The 20,710-nt window shown below is 39.6% G+C and overlaps 2 protein-coding genes and 1 pseudogene across 8 annotated transcripts; all 3 read left to right on the forward strand.

Moving 5' to 3' along the window:
• Positions 1 to 4,271: 4,271 nt before the first annotated feature.
• Positions 4,272 to 7,107, forward strand: LOC122007790 (auxin transporter-like protein 2). Of its 6 annotated transcripts, none has more exons than XM_042563322.1 (8): positions 4,272 to 4,540; positions 4,640 to 4,692; positions 4,828 to 5,115; positions 5,233 to 5,418; positions 5,514 to 5,626; positions 5,711 to 5,992; positions 6,070 to 6,535; positions 6,754 to 7,107. In XM_042563322.1, the coding sequence occupies exons 3-8, from the start codon at positions 4,915 to 4,917 to the stop codon at positions 6,979 to 6,981; spliced, it is 1,476 nt and encodes a 491-aa protein (XP_042419256.1). In that variant the 5' UTR covers positions 4,272 to 4,540; positions 4,640 to 4,692; positions 4,828 to 4,914; the 3' UTR covers positions 6,982 to 7,107. The 6 variants fall into 6 exon arrangements, with proteins under 6 accessions (XP_042419256.1, XP_042419254.1, XP_042419251.1 ...); XM_042563321.1 differs by having other exon boundaries at positions 4,273 to 4,540; positions 4,772 to 5,115; XM_042563320.1 differs by having other exon boundaries at positions 4,272 to 4,692.
• Positions 7,108 to 8,088: 981 nt separating this feature from the next.
• On the forward strand, positions 8,089 to 13,882 carry LOC122007792 (protein yippee-like). 2 transcript variants are annotated; one of them, XM_042563323.1, is made up of 5 exons: positions 8,089 to 8,425; positions 9,113 to 9,156; positions 13,158 to 13,266; positions 13,352 to 13,407; positions 13,660 to 13,882. In XM_042563323.1, exons 1-5 carry the CDS (start codon positions 8,330 to 8,332, stop codon positions 13,742 to 13,744), a joined length of 390 nt encoding a protein of 129 aa, XP_042419257.1. In that variant the 5' UTR covers positions 8,089 to 8,329; the 3' UTR covers positions 13,745 to 13,882. The 2 variants fall into 2 exon arrangements, with proteins under 2 accessions (XP_042419257.1, XP_042419258.1); XM_042563324.1 differs by having other exon boundaries at positions 8,092 to 8,425; positions 13,674 to 13,882.
• Positions 13,883 to 14,563: 681 nt separating this feature from the next.
• Positions 14,564 to 19,369, forward strand: LOC122007793 (annotated as a pseudogene).
• Positions 19,370 to 20,710: the final 1,341 nt, after the last annotated feature.

Raw genomic sequence — 20,710 nt, forward strand, 5'->3', positions numbered from 1 at the left:
TTATAGGACCAATGGGAAGAGCCTCGACTCAAGAAGTCTGGGAGTGGGAGGATGGCAAGGCCTGAGCTAGCGGAGAGGATCGGTGAGTGATCCCAAAGGAACGATGCCTCTTCTAAGTTAGGCGAAGTGGGGTCCCAGATTCTCTAGATAACACTGGATCAGAATTTGTAGGAGTAGGAATCACCTCTTGCAGAATGGTCATGGGTAAAGAGGTATCCCCTTCAGGGGGTGCTGGAGTAACCTCCATTAGAGGTAAGGGAGGGGTGACTGTAACAACAGATGCTGGAGCAAGTATGGCAGCTGTAGGGGTCTTCGCCTTGGTTAGTCAACAATCTTGACACCCCGTGCCTCTAATTCAACGTCAATTATTCTGAGGGCACTCTCGAAAACACCCTTCAACGTAACATGGTGGTGGCTACAACAAAGGAAGTATTTTTAGTTAGAAAATAAGATTCAAGGAAAGGGGCTGGATGATTCTAAAAGATAGTCGAAAAGAGGTCAGAAGAGGGCTCAGCTCGAATATATAAAGCAGCCCCTCCTCGAGTAGAGAAGCACTGTCAAACTTCATATCCTGAAGTTGCTCAGACGCACAGAAATAGGAAGTAGTTTCGCACCAAGTGATTGTCTTTTATAGGGGGAGGTGCAGATAAATCCCATTGCCAACAGTTTGGCCAAGACATTGGAACGAGAGACCAGACGAAGAAAAATTGAGGTTTCCACCCTTTGTGAGAGGTTGGGAGGTTTTTGAGCAGACCATGACCCACTCGGGAAGAGAGAAAAATATCCCATCTTCCATCTTCTTGGGATAAAAGAAACAATGGAAGGACGAGTACTCAAAGGAAGGAAGGCGATATAGATGAAACAAGATAACTATTCCGGTCAAGATGCGGAAGGAGTTAGACCCTAATTGGGTTAAAGAAATGTAAAAATATTATAATATTTCAGAGAAAAAAGGATAAATGGAAAAACATAGTCAGCTTATTATGTGACTGCGAAAGGTGACACATCTCGGTGGGGACGTTCTGGACGATCATTACCATTAGGAAGTATTAGAATGTGGTTATCCGGAATTCAATATGTGGCCTTTGGCGAACTAAGGAAGTGTTACTAAAACTAGATTCTATGGATTAATACCAAGCGATGGACGAGGACGAAGACCTTACCGCCATCACAAAAATTGACGATAAAATGATAGTAAAGAACCAGAGGCAGACCGGTGAACGTTTAGACACCGAGATACAAAAATGCAAGGAACTTGAAGCAAAAGCGAAGACGAAGGTCAGTGGACACAAAAACATGGTTGCATAAGATGATGATGGCCCTTCCATCATATTTATACAAGGTAGTGTTTAATCGAAAACCTTGAGACGGGATCAATTAAGAAGTAGAGAAATACTATTAGTTGTTCGATCCAGCTCACATTACGAGGATGGACTAATCATTATGTTGGAGATAGGCGATCGTTCTTCTTCGCTAAAGGTCACATCACATTAATTTGATATAACCTCAAAGATAAGGGTATTCTTCGAGATTAGAAGGCCGAGGTTGGCAATACATGTCCCACATTTAAGAGGCGTGCCAATAATTAAAGCGAGGATCTCATGAAAAATACAGTAGAGATTTTCTTCTTGTCCATGTGTACAATGAACCAAACCGGGATATGGTCACATAATGTTACAGTCCAATTAGTCAGACTCACATCTCATTCGACTAAATTTAAAAGAAGGATTAGTGGTACCGGGGTATTCCCCAAAGGCCACGTGGCTAAGAAGGTCAATAATTGAGACAGGATGGAAGATAATGTCAGCAAGAGCCAACTTCCGGCTACGCTCGACTCTTGACTGTCGTCTACACCCGACGTCCCAACTCTCAATGCCCGACTATACGCCAGACTTTCAATTCTCAGCTACGCCTAATCTCCAACTCCCAAGCACAATCGATTTCGGGTGATCCTCAGATGAACTGTTGTGTAGAGAGAAGCGAGGATTATGCAAGCATAATGATGAAAGTGGCGGAAATAAATAGATAATGATGACCCTTTATGTTGGAAAACATGATAATTCCTGCAAGTAACGGGGGAGACATGGTAACGTTTGTGGATAATGCAGAGGAAGTGGTAAAGTCACCAAGCCCTATAAAAAGTAGGCGAATTCTACGAAAAGAAGATAAGTACACAAAACTTTTCAAACCCTAATTTCCAACAACTGTCTTCTTCATCGAAAATTTACTTGAGCATCGAAATAATCTCGTTAGCGACATCCCTAACCGTCACTCTAACCTACCCTCTTTGAGTGTTCTTCCTTACGGGCGGGAGAGCCATGTCACCCTTTTAACAATCACTGAAAATATTACATCATTGACGAGTCGAGCGTTTACGTTCTCAGGTAGAATTATTAATGTACGAGGCGGAGAGCACAAGGTTGTTTATGTAAAACAAACACGGTGTCCTTTTTTGTAAATAGCAAAATCTGATGCGCAGAAAGCATGAAGGCATCATTAGGCTAAATGCCGTTTTTGACATTAACATAGAAGAAGTTGTCATGCACATGCGCTGTCGTCCTGGCGCATTAAATTATTGATCACAACACTTTTTGCGCGGGGAAGATTAGCTCCGATTTCAATCAAACACTACCTAATAAACCATGATGGCGACTTCCATGGGGCCCTAATTAAGATTCGGTGGTTAAAAATTAATTAATAGTACTCCTCACATGACACTATTATTTATTACCCACTAATAATTAATCATTATTAGTCGGCTTAATGGAGCTACCCATTTAATCAAGTTGATCCATCCATCATGTTTCAAAGAAAAGTAAAAAGGTAGAAGAATTTTATTTGTATTTATTTAAAAAACAATGAGTGCTACTGATGATGGATGAGCAGGAATAGAGTCCTTGATTATGCACGGAAAATAATATAAGTTAATGATTATAAAAAAAAAAAACTAAACCTTAAATATGCTCAAACAAATGATACCAAATAGACTGAATAAAAATAGTGCTTATACTAGACATTAGCAAATCAAAGCTGTCTACAGTTTCGTGGTGTGGACATCAAAATCCTGCCTCGCTCCAATGGTCAACCCTTTTATGCTGGATTTGATTGAAACTTACATCTACTCATCCATTTATCCCTGGTTCATGTCAATCTAAAGTTATAACCTCACGTAAATGTAGAATGAGCTCTCATACAAGGATGATTTGAAACTCATATAAGACATCTCATACATCTATGGTGTTCAAATTATTCATAATACTTGATCGTCTGTTATGATCTATCTGTACTTTTAGGATTTATGTTAGAAGCTAATAAGCTTTTATAATATTCAATCGATTATATTTATGATTAATCAGCTAAAAAAATTAGCTACTATTAAAAAATATCAATATAAAGTTATATAGGAAGAATATCATTTCTATTTATATTATTACATACTTCCTTTAGACATATTAACATTGGTTAATTAAGATGGATTACAATCCTAGTAACACTAATAATATATGCACGGTTGAATTCATATATCTTCATAATAATATAATATTATCTACTTTGAACTTAAACATTTATAACTTAATTTTGGACTCTATCCAAATACCAATGGACATATTTTCATTATTTTAAACTCATCATCTTTTCCACCTCAAAAGACCACCACCATTACCGTTGACATGTTTCAAGACTCTCCGCAAACATTCAGTTACTGTTAACCTGTTCCGAGTCTCCTATCAATTTCATTCAAGACCATCCCACATGTTATATATTCTGGACCATGACTCTAATATCATTTGTTAGGATAATATTATTTATTTTAGACTTAAATCCTTATTATTTTATTTTTAACTATACTTAAAAATTCTCATATCAATGGAGGTATTTTATTTTTTAAAATTCATGATCTTTTCAATATTTTTTTAATATAAACTTTAATATATTTCCAACCCACATCTCTTGTAACCATCCTATTATTATTGTTTATTTTCTTAATCTTAAGATATATATATGTCACATTATATATAAGACTTTTCTCAACCCCTTCTAATAACTATTATTACACCAATTTAAATGTCAAATATACTAAGGCATTATTCTTATTCAAATACACACAACACACACTCTCACACACACGTGAGCTTCTAGGCCATGTATTGTTATTATCTATAAAGAATTAAAAGAAATGAATCCGAATTTTAACCATGTGGACGAAGACAATGAAGTTGCAGGGCCCTTCCCACTCCTCACAGTGTTCATGGTATGGCAGCGGCTGATAACAATAGCCACTTCTTATCTTCCTCTATTTCCATGGTCCACCACCACGCCCAAAACCATGGAGTATCTCTGCTGCATCTCCCAGTGCCAGTCCTTATGGGATGGGAGGAAGAATGATGTTTAATCTAAAGCAAAACTTGTGAGGAAAGCAACTTGTGAGCTTTTATTCCATGGAATATGTTAAAAAAAAGGGGTGCAGTGGTAGCTTGAACGGCCATGAGTGCAATTAAAGGCGAACTTCCATTGACAACTCTTCGGCAATTGGCAGAAGGTGAAACGAATGCGCTGACCACTCTCTTTTTTTACAGTCAGCGAGGAGAAGAAGCAGATCTTATGAGTCTATTTCTGACAAGCTTTGGCTTCTATTTAGCTGCTGCTCTGTGTATGTGAGAGATGTGAGAGAGAAGTGTGAAGAAAGCAAAGGTAGGAAGTCATCCATCCGCCTTCTTTGTTGTGTCTCTTTCTTTCCTTCTTTTGCTTCCCACTTTTCCATCGCGTTCAGAGTTGGAACCATCTTCGCCTAACTCTGTGAATTGACTGCAAATCTCGGGAGTGGAGGGGGAACTTGATCCCTACTTAATTTAGCTCGCCGGCGAGAGGTTGCAATCCTGCTTTCTGAAGGGAGAAGAGAGGAGGCAGGGGAAGATGCTGCCGCAGAAGCAGGCGGAGGAGGCCGCGGCCATAGTCGCGGGAGACATTGCTCCCTTTGACAATGAGACCGAAAGGGAGAACGGGAGCGGCGGATACGGCAAGGAAGAGGAGGATACCTCTGTGTTCAAAGTTAGGAGCCTCCTCTGGCACGGCGGCTCTGCCTGGGACGCCTGGTTCAGCTGCGCTTCCAATCAGGTACTATTCCATCAAAATTCGATATTTTTTTCCCTTCCAAAGAATGATTCGTACTTGTTTTCAGCGATCGGAATCAATTTTCGCCTTTTTTTTTGGGGCGGTGGTTGTTGTGCGCAGGTGGCGCAGGTGCTGCTTACGCTGCCTTACTCGTTCTCGCAGCTGGGCATGGTGTCTGGAGTAATCCTCCAGATCTTCTACGGTTTCCTCGGTAGCTGGACGGCTTACCTCATAAGTGTCCTCTACGTCGAGTACCGCTCGCGAAAGGAGAAAGAAAACGTCAGTTTCAAGAACCACGTTATCCAGGTGAACTACGCTCCCCCCTTTTCCACCTCTCTTTCAAGATCCAACGTTTTTCTTCTTCCTTTTCCTTAGACCACGCTCCTTTTGATTTCCTACAGTGGTTCGAGGTGCTCGACGGTCTCCTGGGGCCGTACTGGAAAGCCGCCGGCCTAGCCTTCAACTGCACCTTCCTCCTCTTCGGCTCCGTGATTCAGCTCATCGCCTGCGCTAGGTACGATTTCGATTTCATACTCAATCTTCTTCTTCAATTCGTCTTCAAGCTTCGATTTTGATGGTTAAATTTTGATTCTTGCAGCAACATTTACTACATCAACGATCATTTGGACAAGAGGACATGGACGTACATCTTCGGGGCCTGCTGCGCCACCACCGTCTTTATCCCTTCCTTCCACAATTACCGGATTTGGTCCTTCCTCGGCCTCGCCATGACCACTTACACCGCCTGGTACCTCACCATTGCTGCCATCGTCCACGGCCAGGTCGACGGCGTCGTACACTCGGGTCCCACCAAGCTCGTGCTCTACTTCACCGGCGCCACCAACATCCTCTACACCTTCGGCGGTCACGCCGTCACCGTGTGAGTTGCGCTCCAAAATCCGATTTTTTGTTTTAAACCTAAACGGTTGCGTAATTGTCTCATACCGACCGGTACAGGGAGATCATGCACGCGATGTGGAAGCCCCAAAAGTTCAAGTACATCTACCTGCTGGCGACGCTGTACGTGTTCACGCTGACGCTTCCGTCGGCAGCGGCGGTATATTGGGCGTTCGGCGATCAGCTTCTGACGCACGCCAACGCATTCTCGCTGCTTCCGGCGTCCAGGTGGCGAGACACTGCGGTGATCCTGATGCTGATCCACCAGTTCATCACCTTCGGCTTCGCCTGCACGCCGCTGTATTTCGTGTGGGAAAAGGTCATCGGGGTGCACGCCACCACGAGCATCTGCCTCCGCGCAATCGCCCGCCTACCCATCGTCGTCCCCATCTGGTTCCTCGCCATTATCTTCCCCTTCTTCGGCCCGATCAATTCCGCCGTCGGCGCACTCCTCGTCAGCTTCACCGTCTACATCATCCCCTCATTGGCCCACATGCTCACCTACCGCACATCATCCGCGAGACAGGTATACAAACTCATACCAAATTTTCATTTTGATCCATCAAGTTTATTGTTTTACCCAAAGAATTCATTTTGCCAAAACATTCGAAAAAAAATAACATAAGCACGAACGAGGATGAGTTTCCAACCGTACGATCAGGGTGTTATAACACGATTTTATGTGGAGCTCCGCGTCCTCGCAAACGTTTCTAATGCACTAGGTGGTGGCGATTTGTTTGACAGAATGCGGCAGAGAAGCCGCCCTTCTTCCTACCGAGCTGGACGGCGATGTACATGTTGAACGCGTTCGTGGTGGTGTGGGTGTTGGTGGTGGGGTTCGGGATCGGCGGATGGGCGAGCATGACCAACTTCATCAGGCAGGTGGACACCTTCGGGCTCTTCGCCAAGTGCTACCAGTGCCCCAAGCCGCAGCCGCCACTCGCCGCTGCCCCGCAGCAGCACCACCGCTGATGAGACGGTTCAGTCGCCACACAGTTGATTGCATAGTTTGATTGCCTGTAATATACTCAAAGAAAGGGAATGCTCATGTGTAACGAACTTGTTAGTAGTTCATCTTTCTTCTGCCCCTTCAGGTCATACTGTAACCTGTGGCCCTCGCGAGATAATAATTGCTCTGTCTTTTGTTGAAACACCGTCATTGCAACCATTTAAGCAGGGAGCGTGCTAGCAAATGTTACAAGATGCAGAACAAGTCATCAAACCCTCAATTTTTCTTTATTATATTGAAATTAATAATATAATCTTTTCAGTAAGAAAAAGTACCAAGAATACGTATGAATGAACCAAACATTATTAAATGAGTCTAATGGTATAAATGTTTCATCATTGTATGTTTCAAACAGGCTAAGTTAATATTATATTGTCTATTAGTTATAAGTATGTTTCATTATTGTATAAATTTTTCCTTCAATTTAGAAATGAAAAAAAAATGATCCGTTAGTTTCATTTCATAAAAAACTATAAGCGGTAGATAAACACAATCTCTTTATTGTCCATTAGTTCCATTTTTAAATAATTATTCTATTATCTATAAGATCCACTTTACTTACCAGAACAATAAATTAAAACAAACTACCAACGAAGCTGCTAAAACATATCTGACCGAAAGGGACGGAAATGAAAAGTTACTTTCGCTGACAACACGAAACAGGGAACATGAAACACTTCTTCCCTTTTTTTTTTAAAGTTGATAAGATAATAGAGAAAAATAAGTTGAATTCAGGCTCGTGTGATTTCTTCGAACTTGAATTTAATTTGAACTTGATTTATTTGTTTCTAGAATTTTTTTATTTACAAATTTAATAAATCATATTTTTTATTTATAAATATTGACAAATTAATCATTTAAATTTATCCATTTAGTTTAATAGATTATTATGTTTATTCATTTAACTAATCTATATTAAATAAATATAAACAAATTCTTGTTTGGTCCACGTTAAATTAGAAAACCGCTATCGTGGACTGACATCATGGCATGTTGGTGGCGAACCGTGTCTGTCTATTTTTATTAGATCCTTCCACACGCCTTGTCTTGCCTCCGCTACTACCTTCGCCCTCTTCTCCTCCTCTCTTTGTTTATTCTCCGATTCCCCCCTAATCTAGTTCCCATTCCTCAACGATCAGCGTGTCGATCCCTCGTCGCCCAAAGGGAGGAACAAGAGGGGATCGGCCTTCTCCTACTCGATCGGCATTTGTAGAATCGAGGAGGTGGAGGAGGTTTTGACAGCAGAATCACTTCGGTGAGGTAGATATCGGAGTGTGGCGATCGGGAGAGAGGACGGAAGAAGAGAGAAAGATGGGGCGGCTTTTCCTGATTAGCCTCGAGGGCAAGATCTACAGCTGCAAGCATTGCCAAGCTCACCTTGCCCTCTCCCACGACATCGTCTCAAAGGTTCGCTCGAATCTTTCCCTTTCCGTATGAATTCCGATTTGTGTTTTCATTGCTTCTGTCTTTTTTGCCGGCTAATCTTTGTGGGCTACCCCATTCTTCGTGTTCTAAAGCGCCTTCTTTTGATCTTCATCGTGGCTACGATTCTGTTTGAGTCAAACTTTTCTTTAATGAACCATCATTATCGCAGCATGTTAAGCAGCTTCCGAGCTAAACCTTTTAAGAGAAAAATGTTATATCATAAAAGCAAAAAATTTACACAAACTACATTACTAATTATATTACGAAGAATAATTATATTTTTCAAACACCAGTCATTAAAGAATTTTATAATTACAGTGTTAAAGGAATATTTCTTTTAAGAAATTACAGGTATTTTCTCTTTCCACAAATCTGTTCAATAGGATAGGTTATGTATGCTATTCGCTGAAGAAAGTTCGAGCAATGTGGTTGTTCTTCAGTTGGTCCTTATTAAAACAAGGTTGGTATCTTTTATTGTCGATCCATTATCAAGTTGCATAGTGCTTAATGTACAACAACCTTCTTAAACATTTAACTTGAAAATATTGAATAATTATGGAAAGAACAATAATCTTCCACTCCATATTCATAGTTTTTTGGTACTGGCATTGCATAGTACTGAAGAAGTAAAATACTATATTGATCATTATTCAATTTTTGTGTGTACAGTCCTTCCATTGCAGGCATGGGAAGGCTTATCTCTTCGATAAGATGTAAGTTGCCTTGTCGTTTTACCTTTGCCTAAGCACATTTTCAACTATCGAAAACTATTTCCTCCTGGTCAATTCAAAGGCTTGTGCACTGTATCGGTCTGATACACTCGTTTTTGTTTTCCTTTCATACTATGGTTGACCTGTTAAAATGTACAATTATAATCAATTGGAGTCCTGGCCTCTTTGGGAGAAAGAAATCAATCTGTAAATAGAGAAAGAGATACAGAACGAGCACCAACTGAACTATATTCTCTATTACCCTCTTTCCTTTCTCTTTTTTTTTTTAGATATGAGATTTTCGCCTATCTATTCTTTAATGCTATTACAGTGTGGTATCTGTACTTTTCATGTGTTCTTTGTAGTGTGCATTCTTATTTCTATGGCTTCGCAATATTTGAGTCAAATAATATCATGACCTGCAACATAAATAAGAGAGAAAATTCAAAAGTAGCACAAGACCTTAAGAATATGTAACAGGTGATTCTCAAACACCCTATGCCCTTCCCTTCACCTGATTCATCAACTCTGCATTCCCCTTATTTACATGTCTTGTACCCTATATATAAGAAAGCAAAGAAAAACCAGGGGAGAGCTTGCGTAATTTAAAAAATTTCACACCAAAAACAATACTTAGAGTTAGCAACAGTCCCCTCTGTAAAGCCTCCTCTCTATCATCGTCACAAAGAGAAACACACAACACTCCCAACATATGCAATCACAAGTAGCCCCTCTTCCTTCTTTACAGAAACAAAAGAAAGAAAAGGGTGAGCAAAGGTATAGATTCCCACTTTATCCTTCTCTTTCATCATGAAGGCTCGATCAAGGGTGGTTGCACCCCCTTAATTCTTGTGCTTGGTGAGTTGGTTGTTCCCTTCCCCCTAATATAGAGGAAATAAGTTGTTGTTGTGCCCTTACCCTTACACCATGATTTCATTGCCACTGTCACCCTACTTCAACAAATATGGGGCTAGTGTTGCCCCAAAACCACCACAGTACTTTGACAAATATGATGCTGCCACCTTCATCAAGACACAGCCAATGAACCTCCATCATATATACAAGAAAGGAGAAGATATCACGAGTGGATTCCCAAAGTTGCTCAGATGTTTCTCTGGTTATCCTCAGACGTAATAGCCCAGAGATTTTGCAGCTATTGACGTCATATTTCACCTCTCTCCAATCCTATTTTTGCAAAAGGTCATATCCTAACCCTAAGCATCCCACATGGCCAGCCCCATAGCCATTTATAGAGAGTTAAATTAGGAAACCGAGCAGGCCACCACATGGGAGGGTATTTCGGCCGGCTTCGCTGGGAATCGACCCTTGCCCATTGTTGGTGCAACATCTCTCAGGTCAAGGTTGACCTGGTTGACCAAGCTTGAGTCTTGGTTTGGGTTTCGATGTTTGACAATACAAGGTTGATTGAACAAGAGTCAAGTAGGTCAAGGATTGATCGGATACTTGACTGGGAAGTCCTAACTGGGATGTTAGGCGAAATGAAAGTCCTGGTGAGTGAAGCCAGGTAGCGGAGAAATCCTAGTGAGTGAAGTTAGGTGAAAGTCCTGGTGAGTGAAGCTAGGCAGAAGAGAAGTCCTGGTGAGTAAAGTCAGGCAGAAAAGAAGTCCTGGTGAGTGAAGTTAGGCAGAAGGGAAGTCCTGGTGAGTGAAGTCAGGTGAAAGACCTAGTGAGTGAAGCTAGGCAGGTTGAAAGTCCTGGTGAGTGAAGCCAGGTGAAAGACCTAGCGAGTGAAGTTAGGCAGTGAGAAAATCCTAGTGAGTGAAGCTAGGTGAAAGTCCTGATGAGTGAAGCCAGGCAGAGGAAAATCCTAGTGAGTGAAGCTAGTGAAAGACCTGGTGAGTGAAGCCAGACAGAAGAGAAGTCCTAGTGAGTGAAGCTAGGCAAAATGGAAGTCCTGGTAAGTGAAGCCAGGCACGGGGGAAAATCCAGATGGGTCAAGGTTGATCAGACATCAGGTGAAAGTCCAAGTAGGTCAAGAGAGTGACCGGATACTTGGCATGATGAAGGAAAGTCCAAGTAGGTCAAAGGAATTGACAGGATACTTGGCAAGAGGAGAAAAGTCCAAGTGGGTCAAAGGGATTGACCGGACACTTGGTGAGGGAGTCCTAGCAGGTCAAGGAAGTGACTAGATGCTAGGCATGACGTACCAACAAGTTAAGGTTGACCGAATGTTGGTTTGGGAGGCTTGGGACTTGGTTTTGGGTAAAAACCAAGAGCTGGATCAATCAGTGGATCAATCAGTGGATTGATCAGTGGATCGATCCAGGCAGTTTCCCAGCGCACAGAAAGCCTCTGGATCGATCAGTGGATCGATTGGGACGCTGCAGCTTCACGCGATAAGCGCTGGATTGATCCGTGGATCGATCCAGGCATTTTTCCAGAGCACAGAGGCGCTCTGGATCGATCCAAAGCCTCCCCGATCGATTGGGAGCATTTCAATCGATCGGGATTCGACCGTTAGCGTCGATTTAAGCCGCAGGCGTTCATTTCCTTCGGTATTGCTTCCACGACAGAGCTCAGATCTTCACCAGCGACTCCACAGAGCTCTCCACGCCAGTTCTTGAAGTTCTTGGAGGTTCTTCCAAGTCAAGAGGCGGATCTATTGCAAGAGGAAGAAAGCTAGGGTTAGGGTTTTCTTGTACTCATTGTAAGCTTTGTGCTTGTATTTTGTATCCTTTCCCCTTCCTCTTGTAGTGTGAACTTGTAGGGCTTCTCCGCCTTCGGTAGTTACCGAAAAGGAGGGTTTTATTAGTGGAGGGTGCGTGAGTAGGTGTGGATCCTTGGACTAGTCACCTCTTGTGAGGTGAATACCAAGTAAACCAACCTTGTTAGCGTTGTGTGGTTTGTTTCTTGTATTTCCGCTGCACATCTTTGAAGAAACAAGCAACGACGAGCACCTAGCGAGCGACGAGCTATTCACCCCCCCTCTAGCTACTTTTCGGTCCCAACACCCATTTCTATAAATCTACCATGACCAACACGGCTATACCCGGGGTACCTCTCACCAATCCTAGAAACATGCACAGGTGCAATCAACAACGGTAACAATCGGCAAACTCCTTACTGCACTTATTTTTAACCATGTCTTATTGATGTCTGATGTCTTAACTTCCAAACTACACTGACATCTACCATTTTTCTATGAACACTATATTCATGTTTTTTACTCTAGGCTGCTTGTGATTTATCCTAGGTTGTCTGAGGAGTATTTTGGCTCCTGCGAAAATAATGTCTCTACTAAGATGTCTATTGCCCTTTCAGACGATTACAAGGCACCCGTCACTAAAAGTCTGTTTTTTTTTAAATAATAAATCAAAAGATGTTTATTACAAAGGTGCTGCTTCTTTGTCGACTAGACTGAGCCATTAATGTATTAGTTTCCAAGTTCGTGACTTCAGTAACTTTTTCATAAAAATATTATACAAATAAAATTTAGATATTCAGAATTAATTAAATAGATAAAAAATGGATAAAATATTTGTCAATCCAAGATGCTGCTGTAGTAATTTTTTTAGAAGATAGTAGGACCATGAAAATTTACCTTCACATTGTCGCTTGGTCTGAACATTGATTGGGAGAGTCACAAATCTTATACTTGGTTGATTAATACGTCTTTTTTGTGGGTTCATAACTAGAGATAAAATTTCTTTTCTTTTACCAGTCTATCGGTTTCATGAATTTGCACCATTTGTTCAATGTCATTTTGATTTGTAGAAGTTCACTTCTTGCAATGGCTTCATACGTTTTAAGCATGTGGTAACCCTGATGTGCATTGAATTCTATTCCTGTATTTACTCGTATCAGTATACCTTCTAAAGAGCACTTTTGTCAGAAAATTTAAAAGTGAAGGTTGTCAGTTGTCTTTATCTTCTCCCAAAAAACACTAACATTTTATTGAGGTTGTTTTTTTATTTATTGTGAGTCGTTGATGCGTTTCATCTCTCTGGTATATTTGATCAACAATTCGCTTCGGTTCTTGGCAGTGTGAATGTGACAGCTGGAAATAAAGAGGAACGAATGATGCTAACTGGGCTGCACACTGTATCTGATATTTTCTGCGTTGGTTGTGGCTCTAATATTGGATGGAAATATGTAAAGACTAGTTACAATTTCTTTTTCTCCTGGATTTAACTTTTTCATTAATGGAACCTACTCTCGACCCAATGCTTCATTTCAGGTGTCTGCTCATGAAAAGAACCAGAAGTACAAGGAAGGGAAGTTTGTTCTTGAAAGGTACTATCAATATAATTTACTTCATTTGAGTAAATTCAAAATAGGGGCAAAAGTGCGGTAGTAATCTTACATTGGAATCTAAGTTTAAGCAAAACTAACGGCATTTATGGGAGATTTGAGATGAATAATATATATGCAACATTGGATTCATGATAACAAATGTCTTTTTTTTGGTTAAAGTAGATAAATATTTGCCATATGAACAAGCATGGAAAAGTGAAAAAAATTAACATACTGATCTTCTTGAACCAGATTTAAATTGGCAGGCCCTGATGGCAACCGGTACTGGATAACACATGATACCCACCTGGGTGGAAGCGATGATGATGATTCCTGATTAATGCAAAAACTCTTCTGAACATGAATTCTAGCAATCAAACTCTTGCCTTATGTGAATTCTAGCAATCTCAATTATGTTGAACTAGTTCTTCATATTATAGATTGCCATGGTTGGTCGTGTGCATTGTACTTTTCATGTTTACAATGTTTGAATTCTGACTGAATGGGCTGAAGGCCGGCCTGCGCGGTCGTTCACTGACCACCACCGCTGATCTGATCTTATGCCAAACTCTACGTGCATTGCTTGTTCCTGGAGTGTTGATGAATAATTCTCGCAAATTGGTGTTGGCCATTTTGATATAGGTGTGGGTAAGACCATGAGGATGGGAGAACAAGATTAAGTGGAGATATAAGGTGTTTAATATAATTTGACTTAGATTACTAGAAAGCACAACACATTTTGGGCAGGTGACTTTTGTTATAAAGACGAGGAAGGCTCTGATCTCACAAGTCAAATAAACGATGAATTTATTTGAAAGAATAACATCATGAAATTTGAGTTTAGATTGAATATAAACCATTTTTATCATGTGATTTCTGAAATTACTCAAATCGTGGTTTTACATGTTGATTAGTCCGTTCTTACAAATCTCAAATTAAAATATTTTGCTTTGGCTTGTATTTGGGTTTCAAATTTTGTACATGGTCCCAATGTTCACTTCATTAATATGAAAAAAAATCATGTAGATATATTTGTAATGAAATTTATTAAAATTACATTGGATAGGTTTTTAATATATTTTAAAGAAAGACAAAATCGATTTTTTTTAAAAAAAAACATGTTCCCCCATAATAAAAGAGTTTTTTTTACACTTCAAAATGAGTAAAAAAAAAAAACAGAAGATGAACACGATGCCGATGCAGTGACCGTCATTTTGCGTGTAGGGCTCAACCACCTCTTCCTCCGGTGCTCTCCCTTCTCTTTCTTCTCCGACCCGCTCCTTCCTTCTCTTTCTCTCCTGCCGTGCAGGTGTATTCGACGGAGAAGGCGATGTCGGACGCGTTCATCAATGGGCTGGCCGGTGCTGGTGGTGGAATCATCGCCCAGCTCATCACCTATCCCTTGCAGACGGTGCACCTCTTTTCCGTCCTTCCCTCTCGATCTCGTTCTCATGGTCCCCTCCATGATCTTTCACGAAAGTTGGGATCTTTTAGGTAAACACTCGGCAGCAGACGGAGCGCGATCCGTCCAAGTCCTCCGCCAGAGACGGCGCCGTGCGTCAGATGCTGGAGGTAGGTTCTATCGTCGCGGTTGTCGAGTACGACGTTGTTTAGGAGACTGAGTGGCTGGCGTGTGATCTTGTGGATCGCAGGTGGTGAAGCACGAGGGATGGGGCGGCTCTACGGTGGTCTCGCTCCGTCTCTGGTCGGTACGGCTGCGTCCCAGGTTTGTTGTTCTGCGGTTGTGTCACATGCCTCTTCCTTTTCTGGCTTTGCCCACCTGCCCAAGTCATTGTCGATCACATTTGGACGATTCTTTCTTCGTAATAGAGGCTTATTGCGTCCACTTGCGTGACTGTATCATCTGGTTGTTTACCTAACTTCCTTGTGGTTTGGCTTGACCTTTTATCTGTCAATCATTATTGTGCCTGCTTGTGGTTTGGCTTGACCTTTTATCTGGCTGATTATTCTACCAAGTATCTTGGTTTTACTTCAGCGAGTTTATTTCAATTAATCTGTAATACTATCGGTCACACATCCACTGACAAAGCCTGAGGTCCAGGTTATGAATTTAAAGCCTGAGGTCCAGGTTATGAATTTTCTGAGATTAAGATAATCCTTGCATGATTTTTTGAACAACAAAGTAGAAAAAATAATCATTTCAACTACACTCGGGTATCATAGCAAATTAGCAATGAGGGACGGCTATGGGAATCCTTGTTTGTAACAGAGTGCTTTTTTTGGTGGAAATGCTAGCTATTAGATGATTCTCCAGTTTGTGGCTGATTTGCTTATAGTTTGGAAGCTCTAGTTCACCTTCAAGATGATTGGGCTATAACTTGATTATCTAATCTTCAATACAGTTGGGTTGCTTCCTATCCATGCTACCTTAAGTTTTGGAAATAAATGAACTTCTTGAAAAGCAGATGGTTGCAATGTCAAACATATGCTTCAATTAATGCCTGATATTCCTTGTATCTCACTGGAAATATCATTTAACTACGCTACTCATGTTTCTCTCTGGATCCGATGTTAGTTTGCTCTTTGATCTGTTTTCCTAAGGATGTGCCTTTAGCTGTACAAATAGTTAAAGTAGTTAGAAGATTCCTATATGAAGGGATTGTGGTAATGCTAGTGGAAATCTGTGTCCTCATTGTATTGAAGTCAGAAGCTGTCTGTTTGATTATGGTTAATCTTTGCTTCATGAACTATTTCCATTATTAAGTGCTTATTTTGGGTTTGATTTGATCCAATCACAATGCATTTAGTTAGCTCAAAGGAACTCTCACACCATTACTTCTTACTAAATGACTGAGAAGTGTGCTTAAGAATTCTTGTTCTCATCTTATTCAACCTGCTTCCTGGCTATGAATTTGTTAGTTACATGTTTTTATATGTCTGTGTTTTCATTTTACTTGCATAAGACATCTTTATTGAAAATTTATTTTCTTGACAGGGTGTTTATTACTATTTCTATCAAATATTTAGGAACAGAGCAGAAACAGCAACTCAGGATCTCTGGAGAAAAAGCATCGGTGATGGATCAGTAGGCATGCTCCAGTCACTTGTTGTTGCTGCACTTGCAGGGTGATTAACCATGCTGTTAGTTCTGCTTAACTGCTTATAAATTAGATAGGATATTGCATTCTGCATCTCGCCCTTTCACTTTTCCCCATTGAAAAATGAGTTTCTGGCATACAATGTCTATCGCTTTTCTGACAAATACAACAAGTGCATTACTTTCAATGGCCACCCTTGTTTCTAATTACATTAATTTAGCTATACAACAATTGTCTAGCTTTTCACCATGTTTTCATGTGTTTATGGTTGCAGATGTGTAAATGTTTTATTGACAAATCCCATTTGGGTAGTAGTCACACGCATGCAAGTGAGAGACTAGTTCTAACTCTACTTTTTTTTTGTATCCTTTTATTATTCTAACATTTTCTCTGCCAGTACTGTTATGTTAGTTCCTGATTAAGTAAATAACAAAATAATTACTAAAAATTGCTCATTCTACTTTTTAATCTGGTTTTAGATGCTAACATTTGACATCCTGCAGGCACACAAGAAGACAAACATTAAATCACCTGATCATGGTATACAATCAGTTTCAGATGAGGCTATTGAGTTTCCTGTTATCGATCATCAGCCATATAGAACTAGCCATGTGGTATGTAGACTATTAAATAAGTAAATATCCCATCTTCTATACTTTGGAGCTTCATTGTCCTGTGCATGTGGCAAATCAGAAGGAATTAGCTGCAGGAAGCAGAAAGGTTATTTATAGTTCTATATCATATTATTCATGAAGACACTAGTTTATAGGCATTATTTGGTGAAATGTTAAAAGGAGATAATCTACTTTTGATTTAGTATTTGTTCTAGGATACTAACATGCTAAACCATGTTATCCTGAATCAATGCGAAATCAAAGTTGGGTGCCTATATACAGGAAGTGATATTGTGGTGTCAAAAGCAACCAAAAAATTGATTACACTTGGACATGAATGTTTTATTATCTAATGAATAAGTGTAGCTTCATTTGTATTATCTTACCCAAAGCTCTGAACCAGATGCTATGACATTAAGAAAAGTCAACAGGGTAACTAATACTTAAGCTAGGATTATGCATTACATGATAGACTAAGTAATTCAATTTGTCATATGAGTGTGTGCTGGCTAGCTTGTAAATCTTACCCCTTGCAATTTACAATTCCCACTAGATGTATTAGGATTCTATTTTTTTTTTCACAATTTGTGTTTGTCATTTTAGTTGTGTTTGTTTCATTTACTGAAGATATCTTGCCAATTTAGATTCAGGAACTCTATGATGAAGCTGGAATGTGGGGCTTCTGGAAGGGTGTAGTTCCTACACTTATAATGGTTAGTAGAAAATGGGTACATTTTGAAATCACCAAGGATACATCTTAATTATGGACTTCTAATTCTTAGGTTAGCAATCCTTCCATCCAGTTCATGTTATATGAAACTCTAGTAAAGAAAATCAAGAGAAGACACGATTCAAAAGCAAATGGTGCTGACGAATTGACTGCTCTTGAGGTAGCCTTAGTTTATTTTGCCATACTTTTCCTACGTAGTTGAAAATTTAATTCTTATTCATGTGTCTATAACTTTTTGCAACAATTTCTAATATTTTAGTGAGCAGTGATGCCACCAACTCTGTTTTCTCCATGTCATCTGTTGATGTTACTTGGATTTGCTATTAATAAACTTTATATTTATGTGTGTTTGAAATCATCATGAGTTGCGTCTACCAGCCCTCTTGTCTCTGAATGTCCATTTGGAACACTGACATATAAGATATCATTTGGAAATATTATAGTCCAAAATATATTGTTGCAAATTTTTGAAAGATTATAATTCGTGCAGATAAATCAGTTCATTCTATGCTTTGCCTATTTTTGAAAGTTTACCCAGTGAATTGTCCATATCAATGTCTCCGTGTCAAGCTTACATAAGGATTGAGTCATTTGCATTGGCTACTGGCTTTGAGCATTTTAGTTTTGTGAAAGAATGTTCAAGTAGCATTGACGACATTCATGATTTTGTGTTTTGAACTAGAGCATAAATGCATTGATGTTTTGCATATGACTACATGCAGATTTTCATTCTTGGAGCTGTTGCCAAACTTGGAGCTACTGTTGTCACATACCCCATATTGGTAGTCAAGGTGATGATGATCCTCTATTCAGTAATTTTTTCCATTTATATATTTTATTGTTCAACTCCTAATTTTATATTCAGATTTGAAATGCACTCTACCGGTTTTGAGTCTTCTTGTTTTGCTTGAGACCTACTTCAATATGCCCTACATTGGGTTTTCTCCAGGCCAGGCTGCAAATAAAACAAAGACTTACCAATGACAAAAGGCATCGATATACAGGTCTTTATTCCTTGGCTAAATAACTTTAGTTTTTGAAACAATGATACAACTAATTGAATCGTCCATTTTAGTTTGGGTGACTGAATCAGTCGGTTGTTTAGCTCGACTACTACCTGTTTGATTCCCATCCAAATCTATTCACAGGTACATTGGATGCTATCGGCAAAATGATGCGGTATGAAGGTCTTTCGGGTCTTTACAAGGGAATGGGCACAAAGATAGTCCAGAGTGTATTTGCTGCAGCAGTCCTGTTTATGGTCAAGGAAGAGCTGGTGAAGGCTGCTCGGGTTCTGATAACGGGCGAGCTCAGGCCGATCAAATCCAAGTTGAAATCATCATAACTGTATTATTTTTTCAAGGTTCCATTGTCCAATTTAAATTATAAAAGAAATTGAAATTAAAAGTCGCACAAATTGGAATGGCAAAGTAGCTCCTCATAGTGTTTGCAGGAATTAGGCCTTTGAAGGTCTCACAAAGATATTTTAAAATTGATTATCAGCCTGTCAAATTGATCAAAATTAAATTTTATATTACCTTCTCATGTTCGATATGTTATGCTCAAAGTGCATTTAATCTTCCTAATATCTATTATGATTATTTAAGGCCTATATAGAATTTTGTATATCATTGTGCTTAGTTTAGCATTTACCAAATTTTAATCAAAACTTGAGTGCTAAAATATGTTATATAATTTTTGAAAATGATATTAAAGATTCTAAATCGTAATAAGATATCAATTTTTTAAGAATTCTTTCTCTTTGTTGAATCATTTTCATTTTTTAACACAATTGGATTAAAAAAAATTAGTTAAGTAATTTAAAAATATATATATTCTGTTTTTAGCACTCGAGCAATTTCTTAATTTATTTTTTAAAAGAAAATTTTTCCTTTTTGTAAGGGAGTTGGGAGCTCAGGATATTTTAAGGAAAGGACATTTGATGAATCAAAGTTTTTTTTTAAAATTCTAATTAATTTTGGAGGTGGACTATTCAATCATATGAACGGTCATCAGATAAATTCAGAAAGCATCAGGTAAATTCAGAAACCACAAGTGTGAACTAAAGACATATCCCGAGTTTCACTAGTGGTATGAACTCCACATGCATTTAAAAATGCCTAGCATAGGAATGAGTCCCACTGCATCATACCTAGGAGGCAACAATAATTAGCTTTAAGATAAAGCTCAAGTGTCTAAGTATCTCTATCCTTCATTTACTTAGGAAATGGTACAACATCACGCGTGGTTCGCGCATGATAGACATTTGTTTGTGCTGTATGAAAATCAAACTTTGATAGGGAGATTGGCCGATCGATTTTTATGATACTAAAATAAAATTTCTCTAATAGTAGTTTGTCAATTTGCTTGATCACCTAATACATCCTAATGGCATGACCGGCCAGCTTGATTAGCAATTTAGTTTGCTTAACCTACACTATTTTCCAATCCCCTCGCTTCACTGAATTCCCTCAACCTATTCTATTAACCCTGCCAAATCGACTTCTCTAGTTAACCCAATTCATTTAGCCCATTTGACCGATCTAATCTCATAGTTAATGAATTAAGTCAAACCCTTTGGTATGTCTAACAAGTCAATATATCTAACCATTCTCAATACTGACCCACTTGATCTACTTGATCTGTTCAAGTCGTGTGACTTGCTTGACTCGTCCTACTTACCTGCAACCAATTCAGTTTGTCTAGCCAACCTGATCTAGTTAACCAATTCACTGGACATGTCCATCTCGCTCGATCTCTTAGTCCATTCAGACTATCCAATTCAATGGCTTGATGGATCCACACAACCAATCAATCTATTCAATTTATGGCCTCCGAAGCAAGGTGCCGTGATTAGTATTGGTCTCGGTGTGACCGGCTAGAGGAGGATATAGCCCTGA

This window comes from Zingiber officinale, chromosome 8A (genome assembly GCF_018446385.1).
Source record: "Zingiber officinale cultivar Zhangliang chromosome 8A, Zo_v1.1, whole genome shotgun sequence".
NCBI lineage: Eukaryota > Viridiplantae > Streptophyta > Magnoliopsida > Zingiberales > Zingiberaceae > Zingiber > Zingiber officinale.